This window comes from Rattus norvegicus, chromosome 1, assembly GCF_021556685.1.
Source record: "Rattus norvegicus strain SHRSP/BbbUtx chromosome 1, alternate assembly SHRSP_T2T, whole genome shotgun sequence".
NCBI classification, from domain to species: domain Eukaryota; kingdom Metazoa; phylum Chordata; class Mammalia; order Rodentia; family Muridae; genus Rattus; species Rattus norvegicus.
Window position 1 is genome coordinate 119,484,304 of NC_141534.1, and position 26,108 is coordinate 119,510,411.

A 26,108-nucleotide genomic window follows, 5' to 3' on the forward strand; every position below is an offset into this window, starting at 1 on the left:
ACCAAAAAGGGATGTTAGGATCCAGGCTGTGTTTGTCTCTCTCCTTTTTGTCTTCTAGCCTCTCTATGGCTATACCTTTTTCTATCACTGCCTTTGCCTCTGTCTTTGTCTGTCTATCCATCTGTCTGTCTACCTCACTTTTTCTCATGTATACTGGCCATGAGGTGAATGCTTATCATGATGTGTTGCTTTACCACAGGCCCAAAACAAACAGACAAATGACTTCACAGTAAAATATCTCTAAAACTCTGAGCAAAAATGGATATTTCTTCTTTTAAGATTGGATAACCCCGGTTAGATCAGTGGGATAGAATTGAAGACTCAGAAATGAACCCACACACCTTTGATCACTTGATCTTTGACAAAGGAGCTAAAATCATCCAATGGAAAAAAAAAAAGATGGTGCTGGTTCAACTGGAGGTCAACGTGTAGAAGAATCCAAATCAACTCATTCTTATTGCCTTGTACAAAGCTTAAAATTCCAAGTGGATCAAGGACCTACACATCAAACCTGATACACTCAAACTAATAAAAGAAAAGTGGGGAAGAGTCTCAATGACATGGGCACTGGGGAAAATTTCCTGAACAAAACACCAATGACTTATGCTCTAAAATCAAGAATCAACAAATGGGACCTCATAAAACTGCAAAGTTTCTGTAAGGCAAAGGACACTGTCATTAGGACAAAACAGCAACCAACAGATTAGAAAAAAATCTTTACCAATACTACATCTGATAGAGGGCTAATATCCAAAATATACAAAAAAAAAAAAAAACTAAAGAAGTTAGACTCCAGATAGCAAAATAATCCTATTAAAAATGGGGTACAGAGCTAAACAAAGAATTCTCAGCTGAGAAATATTGAATGGCTGAGAAGCACCTGAAGAAATGCTCAACATCCTTAGTCATCAGGGGAATGCAAATCAAAACAATCCTGAGATTCCACCTCACACCAGTCAGAATGGCTAAGATCAAAAACTTAAGTGACAACAGATGCTGGTGAGGATGTGGAGAAAGAGGAACACTCCTCCATTGTTGGTGGGATTGCAAACTGGTAAAAGCACTCTGGAAATCAGTCTGGAGGTTCCTCAGAATATTGGACATTGCGCTACCTGAGGAACCAGCTATACCTCTCCTGGGCATATACCCAAAAGATGCTCCAACATACAACAAAGACACATGCTCCACTATGTTCATAGCAGCCTTATTTATAACCCAAATGCCCTTCAACAGAGGAATGGATACAGAAAAATTGGTACATCTACCCAATGGAGTACTACTCAGCTATCAAAAACAATGAGTTCATGAAATTCATAGGCAAATGGATTGAACTAGAAAATATCATCCTGAGTGAGAAAATCCATTCACAGAAAAACACTTATGGTATGTACTCACTGGTAAGTGGATATTAGCCCAAAAGCTCGATTTACCCAAGATACAGACCACATGAGGCTCAAGAAGGACGACCAAAGCATGGTTGCTTCACTCCTTAAATTGGGTAACAAAAATATTCATAGGAGGAGATATGGAGGCAAAGTTTGGAGCAGAGACTGAAGGAATGGCCATTCAGAGCCTGCCCCACCTGTGGCTCATATATATATACAGCCACCAAAACTAGATAAGATTGATGAAGCTAAGAAGTGCATGCTGACAGGAACTGGATATAGATCTCTCCTGAGAGACACATCCAGAACTTGTCAAATACAGAGGCGAATGCTTGCAGCAAACGAGTGAACTGCAAACGAGACCCCTGTCGGAGGAATTTGAGAAAAGATTGAAAGAGCTGAAGGGGCTTGTAACCCCAAGAACAACAATGCCAACCAACCAGAGCTCACAGAGACTAAACTACGACCCAGAGACTATACGTGGACTGACTCATGACTTCATGACTTCAACTGCATATGTAGCAAAGGCTGGCCTTGTTGGGCACCAAAGGAAGGAGAAGCCCTTAGGTCCTGCCAACGTTGGACCCTCACTGTAGGGGAATATTGGGGAGGTTGGGATGGGGGTGGATGGGGAAGGAAATACCCTTGAAGAGGGGGAGGAGGAGGAGGACAGGAAAAGGGGAAAGGGAATAACATTTGAAATGTAAATAAAAAATATATCCAATAAATTTTTTTTAAAAAGCTGACTAGTGCAGTGAGCTTCAAGATGGGAGACAGTCAAATGCACTAAGGCAAAGAATCTCCTAAGCTAGATTCTGCTGTGTCTTAGGGACACAAATGATGTTTTTTCAGATTGTTCTTCAATAGCATCGATACATAGCTATTTCCTCTGAATTGAAACACTCGTTTCTGGGAAGCCCATATAACTCTGGAAGTTGCCCTGGAAACTTAACAGTCTCAGGAAGCTTAAAGGAAGAAAGAGACAGACAAACAAGAAGCTTATGAGAGTCCCAAGGCCCTTCCCTGGGGTTATATAAGCAAATGGCGATTGTCAGGAAAGGTAGACTAAGTATGGAACTTCCTGCATGCTGCCAGGGATGAGGCTCTCCTGTGTCATTAGTTTACTCCTGTACGTAAACCACAACCTATGATCCTATAAGTTACCATGATAAACACATTGGTTTATCAAGGTAGACTTGGATGGAATAAATTTTTTGGTATCTCAACTGGCATAAACAGACATTTGTCATACCTCCCAGGAAAAGTCACTCACTAGTCACAATTTAGCTTCTGTTAAGGATAGGTTCAGGGACCACATCAGATTCCAAAGCCCATAAACATTTGAGTCGCTTATATAAAAATAGCACACCTGTTGCATAGAATCTTCAGGCTGTCTCTTACATATAATGACCCATAGCTACATTCCTTACAATACCTTATATAATGTGATCATCAAGTAAAGAGTTCCTGTACCGTATTTTCAGGAAATAACAGGAAGACAAATAGTTTGTGTATGTTTAGTACAGCATCGATGTTATTTCAAGTATTTTCTACCTGTGGTTCTCTGAATCTGAGGATGCAGTGCCTATAGTCACAGAGGGCTGAAAGTCTGTTTTGCTACTACCATGTGGAGTGCAATGCACTAATGTACATACAATGGAATAACTATTTTGTTGAAGATCTTAAAGTAGTACGCATATTGTAAAGGGAACTATGTGAAAATTCAAAAACAAATACCTGATAAGCATGGGGAAAAGACTACTGTGCCCAGCCTAGGACTGTAGTTGGTGGTAAATTACTTGCTTGATGGTCCTAAGGATTTCAGTTTGACCTCCAGTGGAACAGAGGGAGGAGCAGAGGCGGGAGGGAGAAAGGGAGGGATGCTTATAATTTAAAATCTTCAAAAAATCTTCTAGTGAGAAAAGGTTTTCAAAACTTGAAATAATAATCAAGCACACAGATATTCCCTAAATTCTCATTCAAAGGGAAATCCTATTTCTTTTTTTTTAATTGGGTATGTTCTTTATTTACATTTCGAATCTTATCCCCTTTCCCAGTTTCCCCTCTGGAAACCACCTATCCCATTGCCTCTCCCCCTGTTTCCATGAGGGTGCTCCCCTCCCCACCCACCCACCCACTCCCTCCTGCCTCCTACTTCTTAATATTCAAGGCTTAGCTCATTGCTCCATTTATTTCCAAGGTCACAATGAATAAGCAATAATAGAGGCACAGTATATTATTCAGCTTCCGGCTACTGTCACAAAATATGTGAGATAATTAAAAAGAGAAAAGGTTTGCTTTGGTTTACATTTTGGGGATTTTAATTTAAGGCCAGTTGCTTCTGTTGATTTAGAGCCCAAGGTAGAACACCTAGGCATGACAGGAGCACGGAAAGGATCAAAGTGTTTCACTTGGTGGTGGATAAGAAGTAAGAGTCAGAGTCATTTTCTCTTCAAAGCAAAACCCCTAATGGCCTAACTTACTAGGCTCCATCACCTAAAGCTTCCAGCCTCCAAATACTACCAAGAGAGGAGATGATATCCTAACTGCTCCCGTGTCTTAAACCTAAACACCTGGCTCTCAGAACAAGCACAGAGTGTTCTACGAAACAGATGTTTGGAAGAATTAAAAACAGCATGGTGCTGTACAGCACATCCTAAGCTCCTGAGACACAACTTAACTGGGAAAAATCCTGTAGCAAAAGAAGAGCTTAGCCAGCTGCTGACCCACATAGCCTTTCTTCCCCCTCTCCTCCTGCTAAATCAGTAAAAGACCCCTTAGTCTGTAAGAGAGGTTCTCTCACTGCTTGCATGGTGTAAAGCCTTTCTCAGATTTTCCCAAATAAACCTGTCTGCTCTGGTGAGCCTATTCTGACTTCTTTTCTACCCTGCTACCCGATAAGGACTTTTAACACACAGTTCAAATGTATCTATGGAACCGGTCATTATAAACACCTATGCCAAGGTCAGCCTTGGTTGGAGTTACTCACCAAAAACTGTCCTAGCTGGGACAGATTCTCGATTAAGCCAAAAAGACACCTGGGATAAGATGACAGTCATGATGCAGGGAAGGTACGTCTGGATGACAAAGTACCCGATCTTCCTCTTCAGGTGAAAATGAGCAGTCATGATTGTATATTCACCTGCAAATGCACAAATTAGAGAGATCAGTTCTATCTTCCAGGACCAGGGTTAATGCCCTCCTCAGAAGAGTTCCTAATGCTTCCCATCTTCTTCCTTCAATTTCCTTACTTGTGCTATTTGCTTAGGTAGCTAGTAGTAGGGGGTGCCTGATTTGTTATTTTTTAATTTCTCTTTTGTTTTTTGCTTATGAGTTATTTTTTTATTTTTTATTTTTTGAGAACTTCATATATGTACACTGCCTTATTTCTAAACATCTCTTCTCATGTTCTCACCCTAAAGTCATGATACCTTCTTTAATTACTATTGTTACAGTATGAACATATATGTGTCAGAGGTGACCGCTGAGATGGACAGCTTACACAGGAGCTTGCCCCTGGAGGAAAGTGATTCTGCTGCTTCTCTCAGCTCCCATTGACCACCTGGAGCTCTTCACCTAGGGGTAGGAATTTCCTGTTCCATGGTAGTATGTCAACTGGTGTTATCATTTTATTCGGGCAATCAGTACTGCTGATTGTTCATAGGCACAGCTTCCTTCTCATATATAGAACACACTTTCTCACAGCAGACTAGGCATCCTGAACTTGTGGGTCTGCTTCCTCATCCATGATTTTCCCTAGGTGTGGGGGTTGCCTTTGAGATGAATTAGTTGGAGATGGCTATCACGCAAGCTGCTTGGCTTCTTCTTTACCTTCCTTTCTCACTTTTTCTTGTTTATTCTTCTCTCATACAATGCATTCCAAATGCAGCCTCCCCTCCCTACTCTCCTTCTCCTCCTTCCAGTTCCTCAGTCCCACTTTCCCCCTCCCCTAGATCCACTGCTGCTCCTGAAGGGAAGCTTCAGGAAATAGCAGGCTTACCAGGGTTATCAAGCAAACACAGCTGAAAAAAATGCAGTAAGTATATGCGCATACAGGGCACAAATCCCCATATCAAGTCTGGATGAATCAACTAAGGTCGCATAGGAGCTCACAGAGACTGAAGTGGCGATCATGGAGCCTGCATGGGTCTGCACTAGGTCCACATGCTGTGGTTGTTTAGCTTGGGGGTTTGTGGGAATTGCTGCCTTGCTTTCTTAAAGGTCATTTCGTAAGCAAATGGTGTGAACTCTAGCCTCCAAAAGGCCCTTGCTGGTGCGTGGTTTTTTTTTTTTTTAGAGAAAATCAGATTTGTGTGTTTCATTAATCCCCAGTCAATCTGTGTCATGCTCCCTACCCCCCTTACCACTCTGCAGGTTATAGCAATCAGGATCTGAGGATTTAGTCTTTGCAGATAGAAATCTGGCATCCATAGCTCTGCTGTGGTTGAACACATCCTTCCTCTTCCCCTGCTGTTGAGCTCCAGGGAGACAGGACCGCTACCATCTACCAAGGACTGGTGCTTTCCCAACCCAGGTGGAGAGTAAGGAAAAGCCACACAGGCTACAGATCTGGGAATCGCATTCCTTCCTCTGCCACCCAGAAAAGACACTACTGTCCTCTCTTGCTCTAAACTGGATTTCCTAGGCAATGCCGCAATGCCTTCTCTGGATTTGCCTGGTTGTGTTGGAGGCAAGTGGAGATCTTCCATTTTTTGCTGAAAATGACGCCGTCCTAATGGTTAACTGGTAAGGAGCTAAGATGGGTGGGCTATGGGGCTATGTGAATGAGGATTTCTGGATGAGTTTGTGTCTCCCTAGAGATGGAAGGGATGCTTGGAGTAGTAAAAAAATATTGGATGGTCTGGTTACTTCTTCAGGGAGTAGTATCAAGCCGGGATTGGGTATTGGGGTCTGGACTGCTGGGCACTATGATCACAAGCAGAGTCTTGGAGAGATTCTCAATGCAAACTCCAGTTGGGTTCTTGCCTATGAGGGTAAGTCATCTTCTGGCTGTGCAGACAGGCCATTGGCATGTTGGAGGCTGCTTGAACAAAAGCCCATAGTTTAGCAAGGTTGCTGTAGACACCCCAAGACATTTATTTATCATATCAGAGAAAATGAAACCTCAGAGACAAAGGGAGGTAAAATATGTCTTCTAACATACACTAAAGGAGACAAAGTTCTAAACAATGCCTATATATGATGCAGGGTGGGGTGTAGTATGTTTTTAAATAACTCAAGGCAGCTGAGTGCAGTTGAAAGGCTGAACAGGCTCTCATGTAAAAGAGAGAAACAGGGATAGAGAGAATGATGGACATATGTCTAGTAGCAAGATCTTGTTCTTTTGAAATGATTAAATTTTGTCCCTCCATAACACATGAAGAAAAGAAATGTCATTCAAAATACAGAAGGATCTAAAATTACTATCTTTTGCATTCTTCCTCCCTTTGTTTGTTTATTGCTTAGTTTTGAGTTATTAGTCACAAAACAGGACACTACTTTTTAAAATGTTATCTTTGTAGAATTCGGATTGGAGCAGAGCCTCTGTTCTAAAATTTCAAGGGATTGTATGAAACTATTCTCAAAGGCAGCACCCTGCATCAGCACTCCAAACTCTGCCACATAACTTTCATTTCATTTCCATGAAACCAGATGTAAAATTTCACTTCCTTTACCCAGGGCATGGTACCTAGCCAGGGACACTACCTTCTCAGGCTCTCTTTCTCATTCAGGTATGCCTGGTGCACTGTGCTATTGGTAAGTAGGACCCTGCCCTGACACACACATGCCATATAAAGAAGGGATTGTTGTTGATGTCTTGTGTGTATTCTTCTAGCTGCTTGACTGTGACCAAACAGCAAGCTAAGCAAAGGCTTCTTTGAGGCTTAGCCCACATTGCAGTCATGGCTTGGACCATCCTTTCAGACTTTTCTCTCCTATTATATAAAGAAACAAACCATGTCCCCTGTTACTCAGTACTGTCATCTGGTGATAGCTTGAGCCATGCTGTCCCCCAGCCAAGAGAAGCTTAGCCAACTTCAAGGTAGTACAGGTTGAGTACATGGTATTCTTTGGCCTCAACATTCATGTTTTATTAGCTGAAGCCATATGCACTGCCTACAGAGAGAGTATTGTGTGATTGACTGCATCTCCTTCCTTGTTGGTATCACCTTAGACACTCTTTTCCTACTGCTAGTTGGATTTTCCAGATTCAACCTCAGAGGAATTTCTGAGATGTTCGGGGAAGGAAACAAGAGGACTGTCAGTAGTAGGCAAACCCCGCTTTGAAGAGACCACCTTTTTTCTCAGGTTTGGGGAAGTATATTATAGAAGCTGATAACTGCGACTCCAGACACGACCTACATGTACAGTGCAGATACCACATGCACTAAAGATCCTTGGTTTCTCCATTCTCAGGTCACTGCAGATGGTGACCCTTTGTCAAGCTGCAAGGGAACCTACAAGAGGTAGAGTAGTTGCATGGAGTCTCTACTCCTGCAGAGTGGAACATGACGCCACAGACGGTGGGATGCCCCTTAACTCCAGGCAACAAGTCAGGCATCTTTACCTGTGCTGGTGCTGATGTTCTCAGTGCCTACTGTCTGCCCCATGAGGTGGTACTGGTTGAGTCTGGAGCCATCTTCTGCCACCACCACAGACTTGGTGGAACCATTGGTCCAAACATAGACAACTTCCGAATTAGGGTAAGCATCTGTGGGGAAAGGGAAAGAAAGTGGAGTAAGTACAGAGTAGTTTCCACTGGAGGAAAGACAAAGATGTTGTTGGAAGGGGGAATGAAGTTGAGAATCGACCTCCAGGGCTAAGAAAGCATGTAGAGCCGCACCCTTGTGGGTCAGACCCTCCCACCTCAATAGAACTGATCCACCAAATATGCCACAGATTAAGCCAATTCATACACCTTCTCTTTCCACACATCAAAAGAATAGAGTCAGATATGAAATAAGTCCCTGCCATCCCAGCAGACCTGTGAGTGTAATAGGTCAACTATTCTGTATTGCATTTCCATCATCTGTGGGGTGGGGTGATAGAGGACTCACACTCGAGATATAGATGGCTGCCTGACTCACACAGTAATACTTATCTGTAGCACACAGATCTTCCTATTCCAAACCTTCCCTGTGTACTGACCATACAGTCCAGGAAGGAGGGCTGGTAGGCATCAGCATCTTGGCCCAAGAGTCACACCTGCCAAATTGTTATTTAGATGGGAAAAGGAACTGTGCAGATGAAATAACAGCAATGGGATTGAAATCCAGAGATTATCTCAGATTATCATATGAGTCAGTCCAATCAAAACTGTTTTCTCAACCTGGAGCCAGGAGGAGATTTGCAAATGAAGGAGGGGCTCAGCTGGACTGGCTCTGACACTGGAGGGAGGGACCACACCAAGAAGAAGGAAATGATCCATGTGTAGCAGTTGACAAGAAGAAAAGACCCTTCACCCACAGACACATTTAACTGAATTACACCCCACCTCGAAAACCGGCTGAACCACTCGGAACCCCCAAATGAAGCTCTTCTAACACAATGACTCCGGCCTTATGAGACAAAGAAATTTATGAGGTAATGTACGCTTCTGGTTATGAGACTGTGGGGCAGCACAGCGTTATTTTAATCTGCAGAGATGGTGATAGTTTGCCACACTAGCAGAAATAGAAAATTAGCACAGACTGGATGGAAAACAGATCCAAGGACCTCTCTTCAAGAAATTCATGCTTAGAGAAGAGAAAGAGCTCTCACAGGAAAGACACACAGTGTGAGAGGTAGCAGCAGCAAGTGCTGTGAAGGCACGTCCTCAGAGAAGAAGGAGACCTGTTAAAGAACGGGACTTAACAAAGCTCCATTTAGCGTATCTAAGAGATGTTCAGGAGTGACTCTCTGGGATAAAGGAGGCTGAAGGAACCAAGGTCCAAAAGGGCAATCCTTAGATACCTAAAGTAAGATAGTAATATAACAAAGCGGGCCAGGTGTGATGATAGGGTCTTGGGACACTAAACTTTTTATCTGAGCCAGGTAAACCTTGGAGAAAGGGGTTTAAAGAAAGTATGTGACCTATTCAAATGTAGGTATTATCAAGGTCTGTCAGCCAGAGTGAGACACAGACTATAGGAGGGAAGAGATGAAGAAGTACATTCATCATTAATTCATTTTGTTCACTAATGGAAGGAAGGAGAGAAATGGGGAATGCACTTTTAGCGGCTAACTGAATCAATGTGAGATGGAGAAAGAGTTTTTCTTGTTTCTACTGAGCAGAAAATAGAGGTTCTGGAGTCTTGGGTTCTGGTAAAAGCACTATTCCAGGCTGACTGGGCAGGGGGCAAAGAAAATTGTGAAGGGAAGATCTACTTGGGGTACTGAGAAGACAAGTGTGCACAAGTCCAGAATTCCCAAATATGGTCAGGGTATGCCCAAGGCATGGGCTATGAGATTACCCATGTCATTTCCAGGCACTGCAGGTTCTAGAATCTGAGATAAGTCAACAGCAGCAAGCAACTACCTCATTGGGAGGGGCACAAGTGGCTGATGGTAGCTGAGGGATGCCCAGGGACACAGCAATTTAGGAGCAGTTCCACTCGAGCTTGTGTATCTGAGCTGTCTGTCAGTCCTGCAGTTATAACAGCACGTCTGCCCAAGAGCCCAACACAAAATCTTTCACAGATGCCCCCATGTGGGGAAGTGAGCTATCATATCTTCAGCTTTCATGCTCCAACTCCTAATTGCAGGTTAAGAAAACCAGTGTCCCATTGCAGGAGGTAAGCTGCCAGGAGCTAGCAATGAGCTGGAGAAATGGGCTACAGGGACCGCCTCCTAGCACTCAGGCTAGTCCACTCCTCCAAGTGTGCCTACAAGCAGCCATTCTCTGGTCTTAACAGGCAAAGCTCCCTGCTTGGCTTCTAGACAAGGCTCAGTAGGGATAAGCCAGAGCAATCAGGTGGTTGACTTACTGAAAAATACCAAATCCCTGTAAAACTACATTGTAACCTTGACTCCTTTTCTTTGTTCAAACAATTATTCACAGTTGTGAGAAAAAACGGTGTACATAAAAATATCCCTTTTTCTGCTGTGATTCATGAAGCCCCTGTTTTTCTGCCAAAGCAGTATTGTAAATCTTACATTCTCTCTGGTTTCATATTCTGAACTTGTATTAGTTTTGGACTTGACTTGTATTCATTTGCCCAGGCACTTAATCCTGACAATATGTGCATGGGCAAGAGACAATCTGCAGGTACATAGGTTGCCTCTCAGATGTCATATCCCTAAAGAAAACTTGACTCGCCCTCCCCCAACAACATCAATTGCCTGTGGGTCTTCTCCATCCATTTGGGGATTTTGGCTGGCTTTGTGTTATACAGATGTGCTTGTAATCACTGTCCCTGTGAGTTCGTGTTTGCAGTAGCACATCTTTCACAGCATCTTCCGCAGCAGTCGTCCCGCTACCCCTGATTTAGCAAAGAATTAAGCCTTTCTATTCTTCTTTCAGGATGATTTTGGGAGAAGGATGTGTGGAAGAGATGTCTCATTTAGAGCCAAATATTCCACAGTCTCTTAAACTGTTCACATTGACCAGTTGTGGGTGTCTGTATTAACTGAAATCTTTTGCAAACATATGCTTCTCTGACTAGGATAGGAGGATGCACTAATAGATATAAAGATTAATAGTTAGGGGGCAGTTTATTACTATGTATATTTAGCAGAATAATAGTATTACATTCTCCCCTTAGGACCTATGACTTAACTGGCCTTGGGTTCTTGACCCAGTTAGCAGTACCAGGCATGAATTCTTATGGAACAAATCCATAAATCGAATCACAATTGTAGTTGTTTACCCTGGACACTATTTTACCAGTGGCCATATCTTGTCAGGTCAATAGTTACTGTAGCTTGTAGAGTTCACATCTGGGTAAGACACTTGAGTACTTTAACAGTAATGTGCAGAACACCTTAAGCACTGTGACACATAGCCAGAGGGATGAAGCTCCCCAGTCTTTACCAGCTTGAATTCTCAATGACTTATGATTCAAGTACGTGACATCTTCAGAAATGGGTCTCACATTAAGTTTTAGAGATTAACCAAGGGCAAAGGCAATAGCTGGTAATGGTGGTCTATTGCATCTCACTGAACACCAAGTCAAACAGAAGTAACCCATTCCTACCCCGGGCTATTTGTTTGGTAGCCTATAATATCTAGAGAGGCACTGTCGTCACTTTATAGGATAAATTAATTTAAACTTTAAATATATGTGTATATTTTAGGAAGTGTCTATAGCAGTAGTCTTCCACCTTCCATTTTCAAACCTTTATAGTGTTAGTTATTCCCTCCCATCCTCTCTCTACTAACCTGACCTGCCAACCTCTACCACATCTACCTTTTTCTTATCCATCATGTACTTCCCCTTTATACCTCCTGTTTTCTATCAGCCATTACTTAAAATTCTGGCTACAATGTAAGCACATACATTTAAAGAGTTAGAGCTGGGATCTATATGTGAAAGAATGTATGTAGTTTGTTGTTTAGGATCTATGTTACTTCATTATCTTTACATTTCAAGATTGCATTTTTATGAGTAATATTCTGTTGTATATATATGTACCATATTTTCGTTATTCGTTTACCATTTGATGGCTTTTCCCATTTCCTTGTTATTGTGAAAAAGCGACAATAAGTATGGGTGAGTAAGTATCTCTGTAGTAGGATACACGGTGCCTTGGGTATAAAGGGAAGAGTGGGGCAGCTGAATCATATGGTAGATCTATTTCAAGCTTTCTGAGGAAACTCCTTGTTGATTTCCATAGGGGCAATACCAGATTACATTTTCATTAGCAGTGAATAACTGTTCTACTCACTGATGCCAGGATTTGTTGTAATTTTTCTCACACATTTTAATTGAGGTATGATGAAAACTCAAAATAGCTTTAATTTGCATTTCCTTAATAGCTAAAAAAATTGGACATCTTAAAATACTTCTCTGCCATTTGTCCTCCTTCTTTGAAAAAATTTTCTGTTTAGTTCCATGGCATATTTTTATTTGGACTTGTTGTTTTCTTGGTGTTTGGGGTGGTTGTCATCATCGCCGTCATTTTTGTTGTTGTTGTCAGATCTATGGCTGGCACATATAGATCTATTCCCAGTTTCATGAGGAACCAAACCACTGATTTCCATAGAGGCTGCATCAGTTTGCGCTCCCACCTGTAGTATGTGAGTATCCCCCTTTCCCACATCCTCACCAGCATGAGTTGTCATTTGCTTTATTGGTCTTGGCCATTCTGGCAGGTGTGACATGAAATTTGAAAGTGGCTTTCAAAGTAGAAATTTCTGGTTTCTCAAAAATTTAGTTGTGTCACGTGATGTTTGTCTGGAAGCTGTCTTGTGAGAGGGCACATGACATTTGCTGAAAACAGACATTCGAGAGGTTACATGATGTTTAGAAGGAATATAATCCCACAAACAGTGAGAAGCTGACACACTTGCATTGCTGTGCCATGTAACACTTGGCTTCTCCACTGGTCTTTGCTTGCCTTCATTTCATATAGAGGAACACAACAAAGATTCAGGTCAGTTCTGGCTGCTTCCTTTGACTTGTGCTGATTCAGTGGATCCTTCCTGTTTCTGTTGGGTAGAGCTGCCGTTTGCTTCTGGAGTGTGCTTTTAAACTGAACTGCTGGTATTCTGAGAATGAAGAGTGGAGTCATCCCAAAGCACTACTACTAAATAGGTCTACAAACCCCTTTTCCTTTTAACCTTTCCCCTAACTTTGGTTAGTGGGCTAGAAGGGAGAATGAGGCATTTAAAAATCCTAAATAAAGTATGAAAAATCTAAGCCTAGAGGTTTTACTTCGCATTTCCCTGATGTCTAAGGATGTGGGACATTTCTCTAAGCATTTTCAGTCATTTCTATTTCTTTGTTTAAGAAGTCTTTACTTACTCTATATTCACTTAGCTCTATATTTATTTTTCTTGATGTTCAGTTTTTAGTAGTTTATTCTGTCATAAACTATCAGGTCTATAATTGGCAAAGATCTTTTCCAATTCTGTAAGCTGCTACTTTGTCCCAGTGATGGTGTACGTTAGCACACATCTTTCCAGCTTCATGAGTTTCCATTTACTATTTGTTGGTCTTAATGCCTATGCTATCAGTGTGCTATTCGAAAGTAAGTACTTTTCTGTGTCAGTGAGTTCAATCCTATTGCCCAGTTTCTCTTTTATCAGGGTACTGGTCTTATATTGAGGTTATTAATCTATTTGGAGTTAGTTTCCTGCAAGATCATAGTATGAATCTATTCTTATTCTTCTACATGTAGACATCCAGTTTGACCAGAACTGTTTGCTAAAAATTGTCTTTTTTCCTATATGCATTTCTCATTTCTTTGTCAAAAGTCAGGTTTGTGGACTTACGTCTGGGTCTTCACTTTGATTCTATTAAAAGACATGTGCATTTTTATGCCAATGCAACAATATTTTTACTATAATTCTGTAGTACAATTTGAAATCTAGGATGCTGGTAACTCCAGCAGTTCTTTTATTATTTAGGATTGTATTAGACATCTTTGTGTGTGTGTGTGTGTGTGTGTGTGTGTGTGTGTGTGTGTGTGTGTTTCCGTATGTTGAGAGTTATTTTATATTTTGAATTTCTGTGAAGAATTTTGTTGGTATATTGATAGAGATTGCATTGAATATGTAGACTGATTTTGGTATGACAGTTATTGGCACAATATTATTCATACTGAGCCATGATCAGGGGAGATCTTTCCATCTTCTGGTATCATCTTTCATGTCTTTTTTCAATATCCTAAGGCTTTTATTATACAAGTCTTCTACTTGTTTGATTACAATTATCACAAAGTATTTTATATTTTTGAGGTTACAGTGAAAGGTACCACTCCCTTAAGTTTTTTTCTCAGTGTGTTTCTCATTTGTATATATAAACATTACTGATTTTGTGTGTCAATTTTATACTATGCTATATTGTATATTAGTTATAGAAGTTTCATGGTAGAGTTTAGGTTATATACAAAATATTATCATCTACAAAAACAGATACATCAACTATTTTCTGTCCCAGTTGTATACCCTTGATTTCCTTCAATTGTCTTTTTCGTTCTGGCTTAGGTGTTAAGTACTACATTGAATAGGTATGGACAAGTTTGTCTTGTTCCTGATTCTGGAGAAAGTGCTTTTTCATCTCCATTTAGGTTGATATCATTTGTGAGCTTGTTGCATATTACCATTAATCAGAGAGATGTGAACACTGTAGAGGACTCAAGCAGAGAGAAGATGAAACTAAAAACCCTGTAGCTCAGTTTGAAAACTGAGGCAGGCCTCACAAGTAGAATGAATTGAGCAGAAGAAAGACTAACAGGTCTCATGGATTAAATAGAGGATCTAGATCAGATAAGAACAAAACATTGAAAACTTTTAAAGCACAGAAAACTTGGGATACCGTGAAAAATCCAAAGTCTTTGAATTATAGGCACATATGAGGGAGAATAATCTCAAGTCAGTGGCATAGACCAAATCTCCCACATGATCACAGAAGAAAACTAATCCAAACGTAGGAAACGCACACACATACAAATATAAGAAACACACAGAAAACCAAATAGACATTACTAGCAAAGGAAATCCTCACAGTGTATGATTGTTACAACACTAGGATATAACAAAGAAAGGTATATTGAAAACTGCAAGAGAAAAAGAACACAAGTCATATAAATGAAAAGCCATCATCATAACACCTTTGAACACGTTTGAAGTGGAAGCTTTGAAAACAAGAAGAGCCTTGAGCAGTGCATCCCAAGTGACAGTCAGCTTAAAATAACAAACTGAGAAAAATATCTACCATGATTGAAAGAGGAAGAAAATTTTTCCATGGAAATAAGCCAAATTTATCAATGAGAATAGAATAATAAACAACACCAAACATCATCAACAACTAACACATTAAAATTTCAGTAATAACTTCAAATATCAATGGACTCAATTTCTTTTCAAAATATACTGACTGAATGGATGAAGAGGCAAAAATCTATTTATCTTCTACCTCCAAGACACACATTGTGTAGCTGGTGCCACTAGACAGAAGAACTGGTATGATTGAGTCAGCCCAAACCCCTGGGAATCTCAGAATTGTGAGTGGCAGGCATGGGGCAATCTCCCTGCTAAACTACCTGATCTGGAATGGTAATCCTGACACCCTACTGAGGGAACCATGACAATCAGTCACTTGGCATAAAAACCTGGAGTTCTCCATGCTAATGAGATACCTAGATAAGCCTGGTGTGTTTAGCCTCAGCATCAGTCCCAAAGCCTGCTGTTTCTCACCAGGGGAAACAATGTCTGAGATCCCTATTATGGACTGTGTTCTGCCTCCCCTGAATGTCTCACTGGCAGCACTCGGGCACGCCAGAGGCAGACATGCAGCCCAACAACACATCTTAGTTTTAAAGATAAGCGTTGCCTTAGACTAAAAAGATAAACAAAAATATTCTAATCAAATAGAACCAGGAAGAAAGCTGCTATTGATCTGCTAATATCTGTCAAAATAGACTTCAATTTAAAACTAAACAGAAGAGATAAAGTGACTAACTGCATTCCAATTAAGATACAGTTAATCAAAAAAATAGTATTATTCTAAGTGTATATGTGCAAAACTCAGGTGTGAGCCAATTCCATTAAGAATCTAATACTATATTCAAAGACACAGATTAATATTAATCCAGGAATACCCCACTTTCTCAATTAGGCAGATCATCTGGGCAAAAATCAAACAAACAAACAAAAGAATACACAGTCTATGCAGCAACACATGGAAACTTTCTAAAATATTTTACATCCTGGGACACAAAAGAAATTTTTACAAATTAAAAAGAATTTAAATCATTCCTTGTAGGATTATCTGATCCCAATGCAATACAACTTACCATTTCTTTAGGCACTTCCAGGCCATTCGATATTTCTCAGTTAAGAATTCTTTGTTTAACAATATCAACCAACCAGACAACACCAGGGATCCCAGGGACTAAACCACTAACCATTGAGTACACATGGAGGGAACTATGGCTCCAGCCACATATGTAGCACAGGATAGCATTGTCTAGCATCAATGGGAGGAAATGTACTTGGTCCTGTGAAGGCTCATTTCCCCAATGCAGGGGAATGCCAGGATGTTAAGGGGGGAGTAGGTGGGTGGGAGAGGGAGCATCCTCATAGAAGCAGGAGGAGGGGGAGGGGTAGAGGAGAGGGGAGAGAGAGGATAACATTTGAAATGTAAATTCATAAAATATCCAAGAAAAAATTTTTAAAAAGAAAAAATGAATTCGTTGTTTAGCTCTATTCCCCATTTTTAATAAGCTTGTTTGATTCTCTGGAATCTAACTTCTTGAGTTCTTTGTAAGTATTAGATATTAGCTCTCTATCGAATATAGAATTGGTAAAGATCTTTTCCCAATCTGTTGGTTGCCATTTTGTCCTATTTGACAGTGTCTTTTGCCTTACAGAAGCTTTGAAATTTTATGAGATTCCCTTTGTCTATTGTTGATCTTAGAGAATAAACCATTGCTGTTTTGTCCCCTGTGCCCAGGTGTTCGAGGCACTTTCCCACTTTCTCTTCTATTAATTGCAGTGTATCTGGTTTGATGTGGAGGTCCTTGATCCACTTGGACTTGAGCTTTCTAAAAGGAGATAAGAATGGATCAATTTGCATTGTTCTACATGCTTACCTCCAGTTGAGCCAGCAACATTTGTTGAAAAGGCTATATTTTTTTCCACTTTTAACTCCTTTGTCAAAGATCAAGTGACCATAGCTGTGTGGGTTCATTTCTGGGTCTTCAATTCTATTCCATTGATCTACCTGCCTCTCTCTATACCAATACCATGCAGTTTTTATAACTATTGCTCTGTAATACAGCTTGAGGTCAGGGATGGTGATTCCCCCAGACATCCTTTTATTATTAAGTACAGTTTTTGCTATTCTGGGTTTTTGTTATTCCCGATGAATCTGCAAATTGCTCTTTCTAATTCTGTGAAGAATTGAGTTGAAATTTTAATGGGGATTGCATTGAATCTGTAGACTTCTTTGGGCAGGATGGCCATTTTTATTATATTAATCCTGCCAATCCATAAACATAGGAGATCTTTCCATTTTCTGAGATTTTCTTCATTTTCTTTCTTTAGAGCCTTGAAGTTCTGTCATATAGATCTTTCACTTGCTTGGTTAGAGTCACACCAACGTATTTTATGTTATTTGTGACTATTGTGAATTGTGTCATTTCCCTAATTTCTTTCTCAGCCTGTTCATCCTTTGAGTAGAGAAAGACTAGTGATTTTGTTTTTTTTTAGTTTATTTTATATCCAGCCACTTGGCTGAAGTTGTTTATCAGGTTTGGGATTTCTGTGGTGGAATTTTTGGGGTCACTTAAGTATGCTACCATGTCATCTGCAAATAGTGATATTTTGACTTCATCCTTAGTCATCAGGGAAATGCAAATCAAAACAACCTGAGATTCCACCTCACACCAGTCAGAATGGCTAAGATCAGGTGACAGCAGATGTTAGTGAGGATTTGTTGGTGGGATTGAAAGCTGGTACAACCACTTTGGAAATCAGTCTGTTGTTCCTCAGAAAATTGGACATAGTCTTACCTGAGGACCCAGCTATATCACTACTGGGCATATACCCAAAAGATGCTGCAACATATAACAAAGGCACATGCTCCACTATGTTCATAGCAGCCTTATTTATAATGGCCAGAGACTGGAAAGAACTCAGATGTTCCTCAACAGAGAATGGATACAGAAAATGTGGTACATTTACACAATGGAGTACTACTCACCTATTAAAAACAGACCATGAAATTCATAGGCAAATGGATAGAACTAGAAAATATCGTTCTGAGTGAGGTAACCCAATCAAAAAAATAAATAAATAAAATGCACATGATATGCACTCAATGATAAGTGGATATTAGCCGAAAAGCTGAGATAATCCAAGATACAATCCACATACCATATGAAGCTTAAGAAGGATGACCAAAGTGCAGATGCCTCAGTTCTTCTTAGAAGGGGGAACCATAACTATTCAAAGGAGTAAATACAGGGACAAAGTTTGGAGCAGAGACTGAAGGAAAGGCCATCCAGAGATTGTCCCACCTGGGAATCCATCCCATACACATGCAGTCACCAAATCCAGACAATATTGCTGATGCCAAGAAGTGCATGCTGACAGGAGTCTGATATAGCGGTCTCCTAAGAGGCTCAGCCAGAGCATGACAAATACAGAGGCGAATGCTAGCAGCAAACCATTGAACTGAAAAAGAGTTTCCCACTGGAGGACTTAGAGAAAGGACTGAATGAGCTAAAGGGTTTTGCAACACCATAGGAAGGACAACAATCAATCAATCAGACACCCCAGAGCTCCAACCAAAACATACACATGAAGCAACCCTGGGTTCCAGCCACATATGTAGCAGTGAATGGATATTGTTGGGCATCAATGGGAGGAGAGGCCCTTGGTCCTGTGAAGGCTTTATGCCCAGTGTAGAGGAATGCCAGGGTGTAAGTGAGAGGGAGTGGGTGGGTAGATGGGAGAGCCTTCTCATAGAAGCACGAGGAGGGGGGATGGGATGGAGACTTCCGGAAGGGAAACCAGAAAATGTACATTTGAAATGTAAATAAAGAAAATGTTTAATTAAAAAAAAACCTTAAAATTGACAGTCCAAACAAGCAAAGAAAAAACAAGCAAAAATCTTCTAATAAATACACAAAACTCATGGTTATTAAACAACTCATTGTAACAGAGCCCCAGGCCTTAGTAGATCCAGAGAACTTAGCACAATTGACTCTGTGACGGAAGTAATATCAGGTTCTAAAACTCAGTGTGTAGACAACACCTGCCAAAACTAAAAGTAATCTATCAAAGTCCATAGTCATGGGAAAGTCTCTATATGTACTAACCTTGCTTGTGGCTTCTGTAAATCTCCTTCTGGATAACTATCCCTTGTTATCCAGAAGTATGTCAAACCACAACAACATTGTTGTGCTTAAAATTCACTGGGGGAAAGGCTCAAAGCTACACTGGAATTCCAAATACCCAGTGTAGTTGGCAGACAGCTAATAAAGGCTTTCTATTGTCTTATTCCTAAATCTGAACAGTCACCTCTGTTGAATACTCCACAACACTCATTATTAAATGATGAGCCTGTCAAAGAAGAAACCAAGAAATAAGAAGAAACATCCTGGAACTAAATGAAAATGAAAACACAATTCAACACAACAAAACCCCTGGAACATATTAAAAGTCATTTTATAGCTCTAAGTGTCTATATTAAAAAAAATCAGAAAGAGCACAAAGAAATGGCTTAATGATACAACTTAAAAAGTTGGAAAAACAAGAACAAATTAAAATCAAACCTTGTATATGTTAAGAAATAATAAAATCCACAGCATAAATCAATGAAATAGAAACAAAGAACAATAAAAGGAATCAACAAATAGAAGAGATGATTCGTTGGGGAGGGCATGTTGCAGTAAAAATAAAAAAGCAGAGAAATTGTTTCCCATGCATACCCTGGCGGTCGCTAGTTCTGGTTCCAACTAGCCATTGAAACTACCGTTAATCTATCTCAGTGGCTCATGCTGCCCCCAAGTACTTTCTGACCGGCTGTCTGAGAGTCTTTCTAATGCAGCACCCTGTCAGGCCACCCAGCCCTCATTCCCAGTTCTCTTGGCTGGTTTCCACCATGCCAGGCATACATATCCCAATTCGGTGGTGGGCCCAGTTGCATCCTGTCACTATACACTCTCTTGAACTCAAATTAAGTCGCCGCATGAAAGAATACATCACACAATATCTTCTAATACAATTGATGTGATATAATTTGCCTATCTAGACAACACGAAATCCTATACACATCTATCTCTTAAAAATAGTCATTAAAACCTGTAACTATGTGCAGAGGAGAATCTTAAGGTCTGTTCCCATGTTTTCTCAGCTGCTTTCCTTGCTCCAACCTCCTTTGCCTCTCTAAAACTTTTCTCCCACCCATCTTTCCTTCTCTTCCAATGACAGGCCTCGTTCTATCCTGTACCAGCCTTCACCTGCACAATGATATCAACCTACAGGGAGAAGATAAACAATATTGAAAGGCCTTTGACCCAATTAATTAGAAGAAGGAAATGACCCAAATTAACAGAATCAGAAATGGACAGGGAACATTACAGCAGACAGCAAAGAAACTTGGGATATTATAAGGAAATATTTAAAAGCCTGTACTCCCTAAAGCTTAAAAAGACCAAAAGTAATGGATAAATTCTACCAACTTTAAAGCAAAAAGACATCAATAACTCAAACAGACGTAGAGCAAATGATGAGTTGAAAGAGTAATAAAAATTCTTCCAGAAAAAAAATGCCATGACCAGATAGATTCTCAGAAGAATTGGACAAATATCCAAAGAAGGTCTACAGACAGTCCTTCTTAAACTTGGTGAAAAATATAGTAAGAGAAGAAGCAGTGCCAAACACCTTCTATGAAGTTATTATCATTCAAATGTCCAAACCAGGTAAGGACACAACAAAAAAAAAGGGAAAACCTGCAGGTCAATATCCCCAGTAAACCTGTATTCAAATATACTCAGAATGCAAACCCATATCAAAAAGAATTACACCATGATCAGGTTGACTTTCTCCTGAAATGCAGTGATGATTTAATATTTAGGTATGCTGTGTTTTCATTTCCACTCATTCTAGTAAATATTCTACTTCTCCAGTGGCTTTTTGTTTTTCAATAATATGTTGTTAAATCTTAATGATTGTATTTTTGTTTTCTATTGCTGGTGATTTTTATTTTATTGTGGGGGCCAAGAGATAGTACAATTTTTGCATTTGTTAAGAAGTGTTTTTTGTTACTATTGAAAGGTGCATATTGATTTCTGTGGTCTTATTGGTCTTACGGTATTTGTTTTTTTAATCTCCCTTTGTTCAGCCAGTGATCTAACATTGTTATTTTTTTCACTGTCACTTCTTGGATATATTTCTTTCTTTCTTGAGTCTCAAGCATTCCTTCTAGTATCCCCAGTACCCCTAGCTTAGTAGACTTTGTCGTCCTATTAGAATAGAGGGTTTTGCTGTGTGTAACAGCCTATGCTTGCATGAGTGGCATTTCAAACCTTATATTACGTTGACCCAAGCCTTTCTGGCTTTTAAAATCTCACTTGAAAAATCAGCTGTTCTTCTGACAAATCTGCACACTTCTTGCAGAAGCCTAAATCATGCAGGACTGTAAGACTCGTGAACAAAGTAGTCCTCTAGATTCTGGTCAAAGGAGGGCAGCAAAGTAGTATGCTTTAGGCAGAGAGCAATCTTCTACTTTCTGCTCTTCCCAGGCTGTCTCTGACTGGTTGTGCACCCTTGTCCCAAGCACCTCCTTTGTATTCCTTCCTTGCTGCACTTTTATAAATGCAGGGATTCTGTACCTGGCCTCTAAATAGGGATGTACTTACATGGGGGGAGGGGTGCTGTTAATAGACCCTCTCACGGGGACTAGGATTCCCACCCCCTGCCCAGAGCCAGGAAAAGTAACATAGTTTTACATTTATTGAGAGACTTGAATAAGTTGGGAAATGTGAATCAGAAAACTCATATAGGATTCAAAACTTGGGGCACTAGAATATTGTGACAGAGAATTACTGAGGGAAATAGAAAGGGTTCTAGTTCATTCTCTGTTGCTGTAAGTAAAACCATAACCAAAGCAACTTAGAGAGGAAGGGATAATTTGGCTTACAATCTTTATTCCATAGGCTAAAGAAGAAAGGGATGGGGAATAGCTGACATGGGGCACAGGAAGTCACACAAGGCATAGGGATGATCCTAAGAGTGGTAAGCTCTAGTAATTCTGGTGCTTCCTAATATGTAGTTGAGTCATATAGTCCAGAGCCACACTGGTGACCCTGACAGCCATCACAGCCTAATCTTCTAAGTCATGAAACTCTTCAACATCATCTCCTTTGTCTGCCTTTTGAGAGCAATGTATTGGGGGTGACACAATTGCTGATGTTCCTTTTGGGACTTGGAGATCATTATGTCCAAAGATAGACCCTGGGTTACCAGCTGGGTAGGGTGTGGGGAGAAACACAAGGGATGGAGGCCAGACTGCTCTTTGCTACTTGATAGGCATGATTTCCTAAGCTCGTCTTTGATGTTGTAGGATAAGATTAAAAATCAGTATTTGCCTTCCAGTAGGGTTTAGCAGAATAGTAATTGTAATTTAAATCACAGAATTAACACATTATAACTTACATGTTCTAACGTTCAAATTGTGAGTATTAAAAGACTTATTCATGTGTCTGGTGTTAGTAAAGTATTGACAACAGCAAAGTGACCATGTGGCCACTAGCATGTCTGCCTTGTCAGTTCAACATGGCTGAGAGAGTTCAGCTCTCCTGATCATGCTAAGAGTGGAAGAAATGGCTACTCATGTTTATTTCAGCTTGGATGTTAGCATACAACACTAAAATCTCTTTGTTTAGACCTGTAATTTCTGCTGGGACAATATAGTAGACAGTGATTCATAATGAGAGTTTTGTTTTATTTTGTTTTTTAATCCAGTTATGTTCTGTGAATATGTTTTTATTTTCTCAGGTATGTGATCAGAGGCTGTTTCACAGTAGGTGATTATGATTTTTCCCTGTGCAGGGGTGTGGTTTTGCCAGCTACATATGATTTATGTTTGGAATTCTGGGAACTTTAGACTGGGTATAAATGCAAGAGCCCCTAGAGGGGAAGGTGGACACTCTGAGAAGGCTGCTGTTTACTCTTGCTGTTATTTTGGTTTATCAAAAGGCCATGAACAATAGATTCAGAAGAGGAAATTGGATATCATGACAATGACAGAGATTGTACTGTCCCTCAAGGAACTCAACAACCCTAAACAGCAGGGAGTAGTCTATAAAAGTCTACATCCCCCTTTTCCCTCTAACTCCCTTTTTCTCCTACCTAGTATTGGAAGTTTAAAAGGGATTAGTGTGGAATAACGGTTGGAAGGGAGGGAGAGATATAAGAACCCAATAAAATAGCTTTAAAAATATACCAGCAGCGAGGTCTGCTGAGTGCCATTTGCTGTAACTTAGAGCTTCAGAAAGACTCACACTTTTCCTCCTTGACAGGCATGAGCTGAACTGTGCAGGGAGGTTACAGGCATCTTCCCTTACAAGTAACTTGCAGAGGATATATTGCTAATTCAGAGGCCACCGTCCCCCAGTGACGCTTTTGACTTCATTAATACTGAAGATGTAAGGGGAGGCAATAGTACAGTCATCCCCTTTTTGACAAGGCCATTCAGAAATTATGATCTCTAGAGAGCAAAGTCCTGGAAGTGAGCAGGAGTAAGCTCTTCCCACTTTAATAGAACTTACCTATCTGAAGTATAGGATAAACAATGTCCATTTCTAATAGATCAAAATGAGGACAAAACATAGACATACATATACATTTAGTAAAGAAGTGACTTATTCACAGTAGGTGTTTAATGATTAATACCTAATATTAATGTAACCAGATATGGAGGATTCTAGAATGCTGTCAAATTTAATCTCATGGAAACCCCTTGTACTTGAATTTATTCATTTTCTCTTTTCTTTACCTTTTTCTTCAATTTTTCTTTCTTCTCTCCCTTTCCCCCTTCTCTTCATGAATGCTGTGGATCCAGTCCAGAGCATCAAACCAGCTAAGTGCACACTTCTGAGCTATGACCCAACTTTGACTTTAATTTCTCATTTTAGGTTCAGAGCCTCATACAGCCTGTGAGGACAGTAGTAGCCTTGTCTTCTGGCTATGTAGGGACACTTAGGAGCTTCTGATCAATATATAAGATGTTATTTTGCTCAGGATTAATTTAATCTGACATTGAACATATTAGAGTTTATCAGAATTGTGATTTTAAATGCATAGGATTTGAGTAATGGAAAACTCATATCTCTAGCAGTCCTCTCTATTATAAAACAAGGGTAGAAACACAAGAGTTAAGAGTTAACTCTTCGGGTTGGGGATTTAGCTCAGCGGTAGAGTGCTTGCCTAGCAAGCGCAAGGCCCTGGGTTCGATCCCCAGCTCTGATAAAAAAAAGAAAAAAGAAAAAAAAAGAGTTAACTACTCAGAGCTTGAAGGGGCTTGAGACCCCATATGAACAACAATGCCAAGCAACCAGAGCTTCCCAGGGACTAAGCCACTACCCAAAGACTATACATGGACTGACCCTGGGCTCCAACCGCATAGGTAGCAATGAATAGCCTAGTAAGATCACCAGTGGAAGGGGAAGCCCTTGGTCCTGCCAAGACTGAACCCCCAGTGAACGTGATTGTTGGTGGGAGGGTGGTAATGGGGGGAGGATGGGGAGGGGATCACCCATAAAGAAGGGGAGGGGAAGGGGCTAGGGGGATGTTGGCTGGAAACCGGGAAAGGGAATAACATTCAAAATGTAAATAAGAAATACTCAAGTTAATAAAAAAATATAGAAAAGACAACATTGCAAAGGGTAAATGTCTATCAGTGCAGCATCGCTGTCGTCCTAGAAGATCAGTATCCCTGCTTCAAATCCAGAAAGGAGCATTGGTCCACTAGGTTTTACCCACTGACCAGAATCAGCTAAGAGGTAAGAAAATTATAAAGCAGGAGGGTGAACCAGTAAAGTGTCTCACTTTTACCATCTAAGGTGCAGAGTAGGATCATGGCTGCTAGGACAGGAAGGGAAGCTAGGCCTTGCAAGATGTTTAGATACTCCTCTCCATGAGTATGGACCTCAGTTAGATCAGATGTAGAGCAAAAGAAATGGACTCTCACCCAGCCTATAGAAAGAATGCACCCCCCTCCCCACCTCTCTGTCTCAGAGGGGGCAGGAGACTAGGCAATAATGTATGGTGAAGTTAAATGTACAATGTCCTATTCATCATAGAGCAACCAAACCGAAGCTGCTTCTGGTCACTTCAAATCTCTCAGGCAAAACTGTTTTCTAAGTACCTGGTGTTTATATCATGCTGTAGTTATTAAGCAATGGCCTTTATATATGTTACACATTTGAGTTTCCTTCATGAACACTATTGTTCCAAAATGCTGTACTATCTGGCTGCCTCCTATCTTTGTCTGGGGAATTGCCCCTCCCCACATCTTTGTTCCATCTCCATGAACAGTCATGGCAATATATGCTTCTTTGACTCAACGGACATCACCAGCTCTGCTACCAATGTGCACTTCATATTAGTTCCCCTTCTTGTTGGAGCTGTGGTCTAGCCTTCATTTCCTTAAATGAACCTTTTCTTTCTAAACCTTTTTTTATATATTTTGATCTATGTATATATTAATGACAGATTCAATTGAGTAATTTATCTTTTATACCATAATGTTTATAATTTTTGCAATGTTTAAATATACAAGCTATTGCCCACCATGGTCATGTGCTATGTAGTGAATCACTGAATTTTCCTTTTTGTGGTTGAACTGATTTTGTACCCATTTCTAACATCCATCACTTGCTAGCTCTAGGCTCTGGCAACAATCCATTCTCCTCTCTGTTTCTAGAACCAAAGTACTTTTAGACTGAGATCACATGGTCTCCAATTTTCTGTGATATTTTACTGTAGCTTCTCTTGTTGGGACCTTTTCTGGTATTTTGCCCTCATTCCCATTCAGGTCTCTTTCTTATGGGTTCAACCAGGTTCAC

The 26,108-nt window shown here is 40.4% G+C and overlaps 1 protein-coding gene across 4 annotated transcripts in view; it reads right to left on the minus strand.

The window, feature by feature from the left end:
- Positions 1-26,108, minus strand: part of Gabra5 (gamma-aminobutyric acid type A receptor subunit alpha 5) — a 105,668-nt gene that overhangs the window by 14,299 nt on the left and 65,261 nt on the right. For all 4 annotated transcript variants that reach the window (XM_087551803.1, XM_087551804.1, XM_087551799.1 and 1 more), the window contains 2 exon segments: positions 7,954-8,097; positions 4,375-4,527 (listed from right to left, as the gene is read on the minus strand). In XM_087551803.1, the coding sequence (XP_087407929.1) occupies positions 4,375-4,527; positions 7,954-8,097 (297 nt within the window).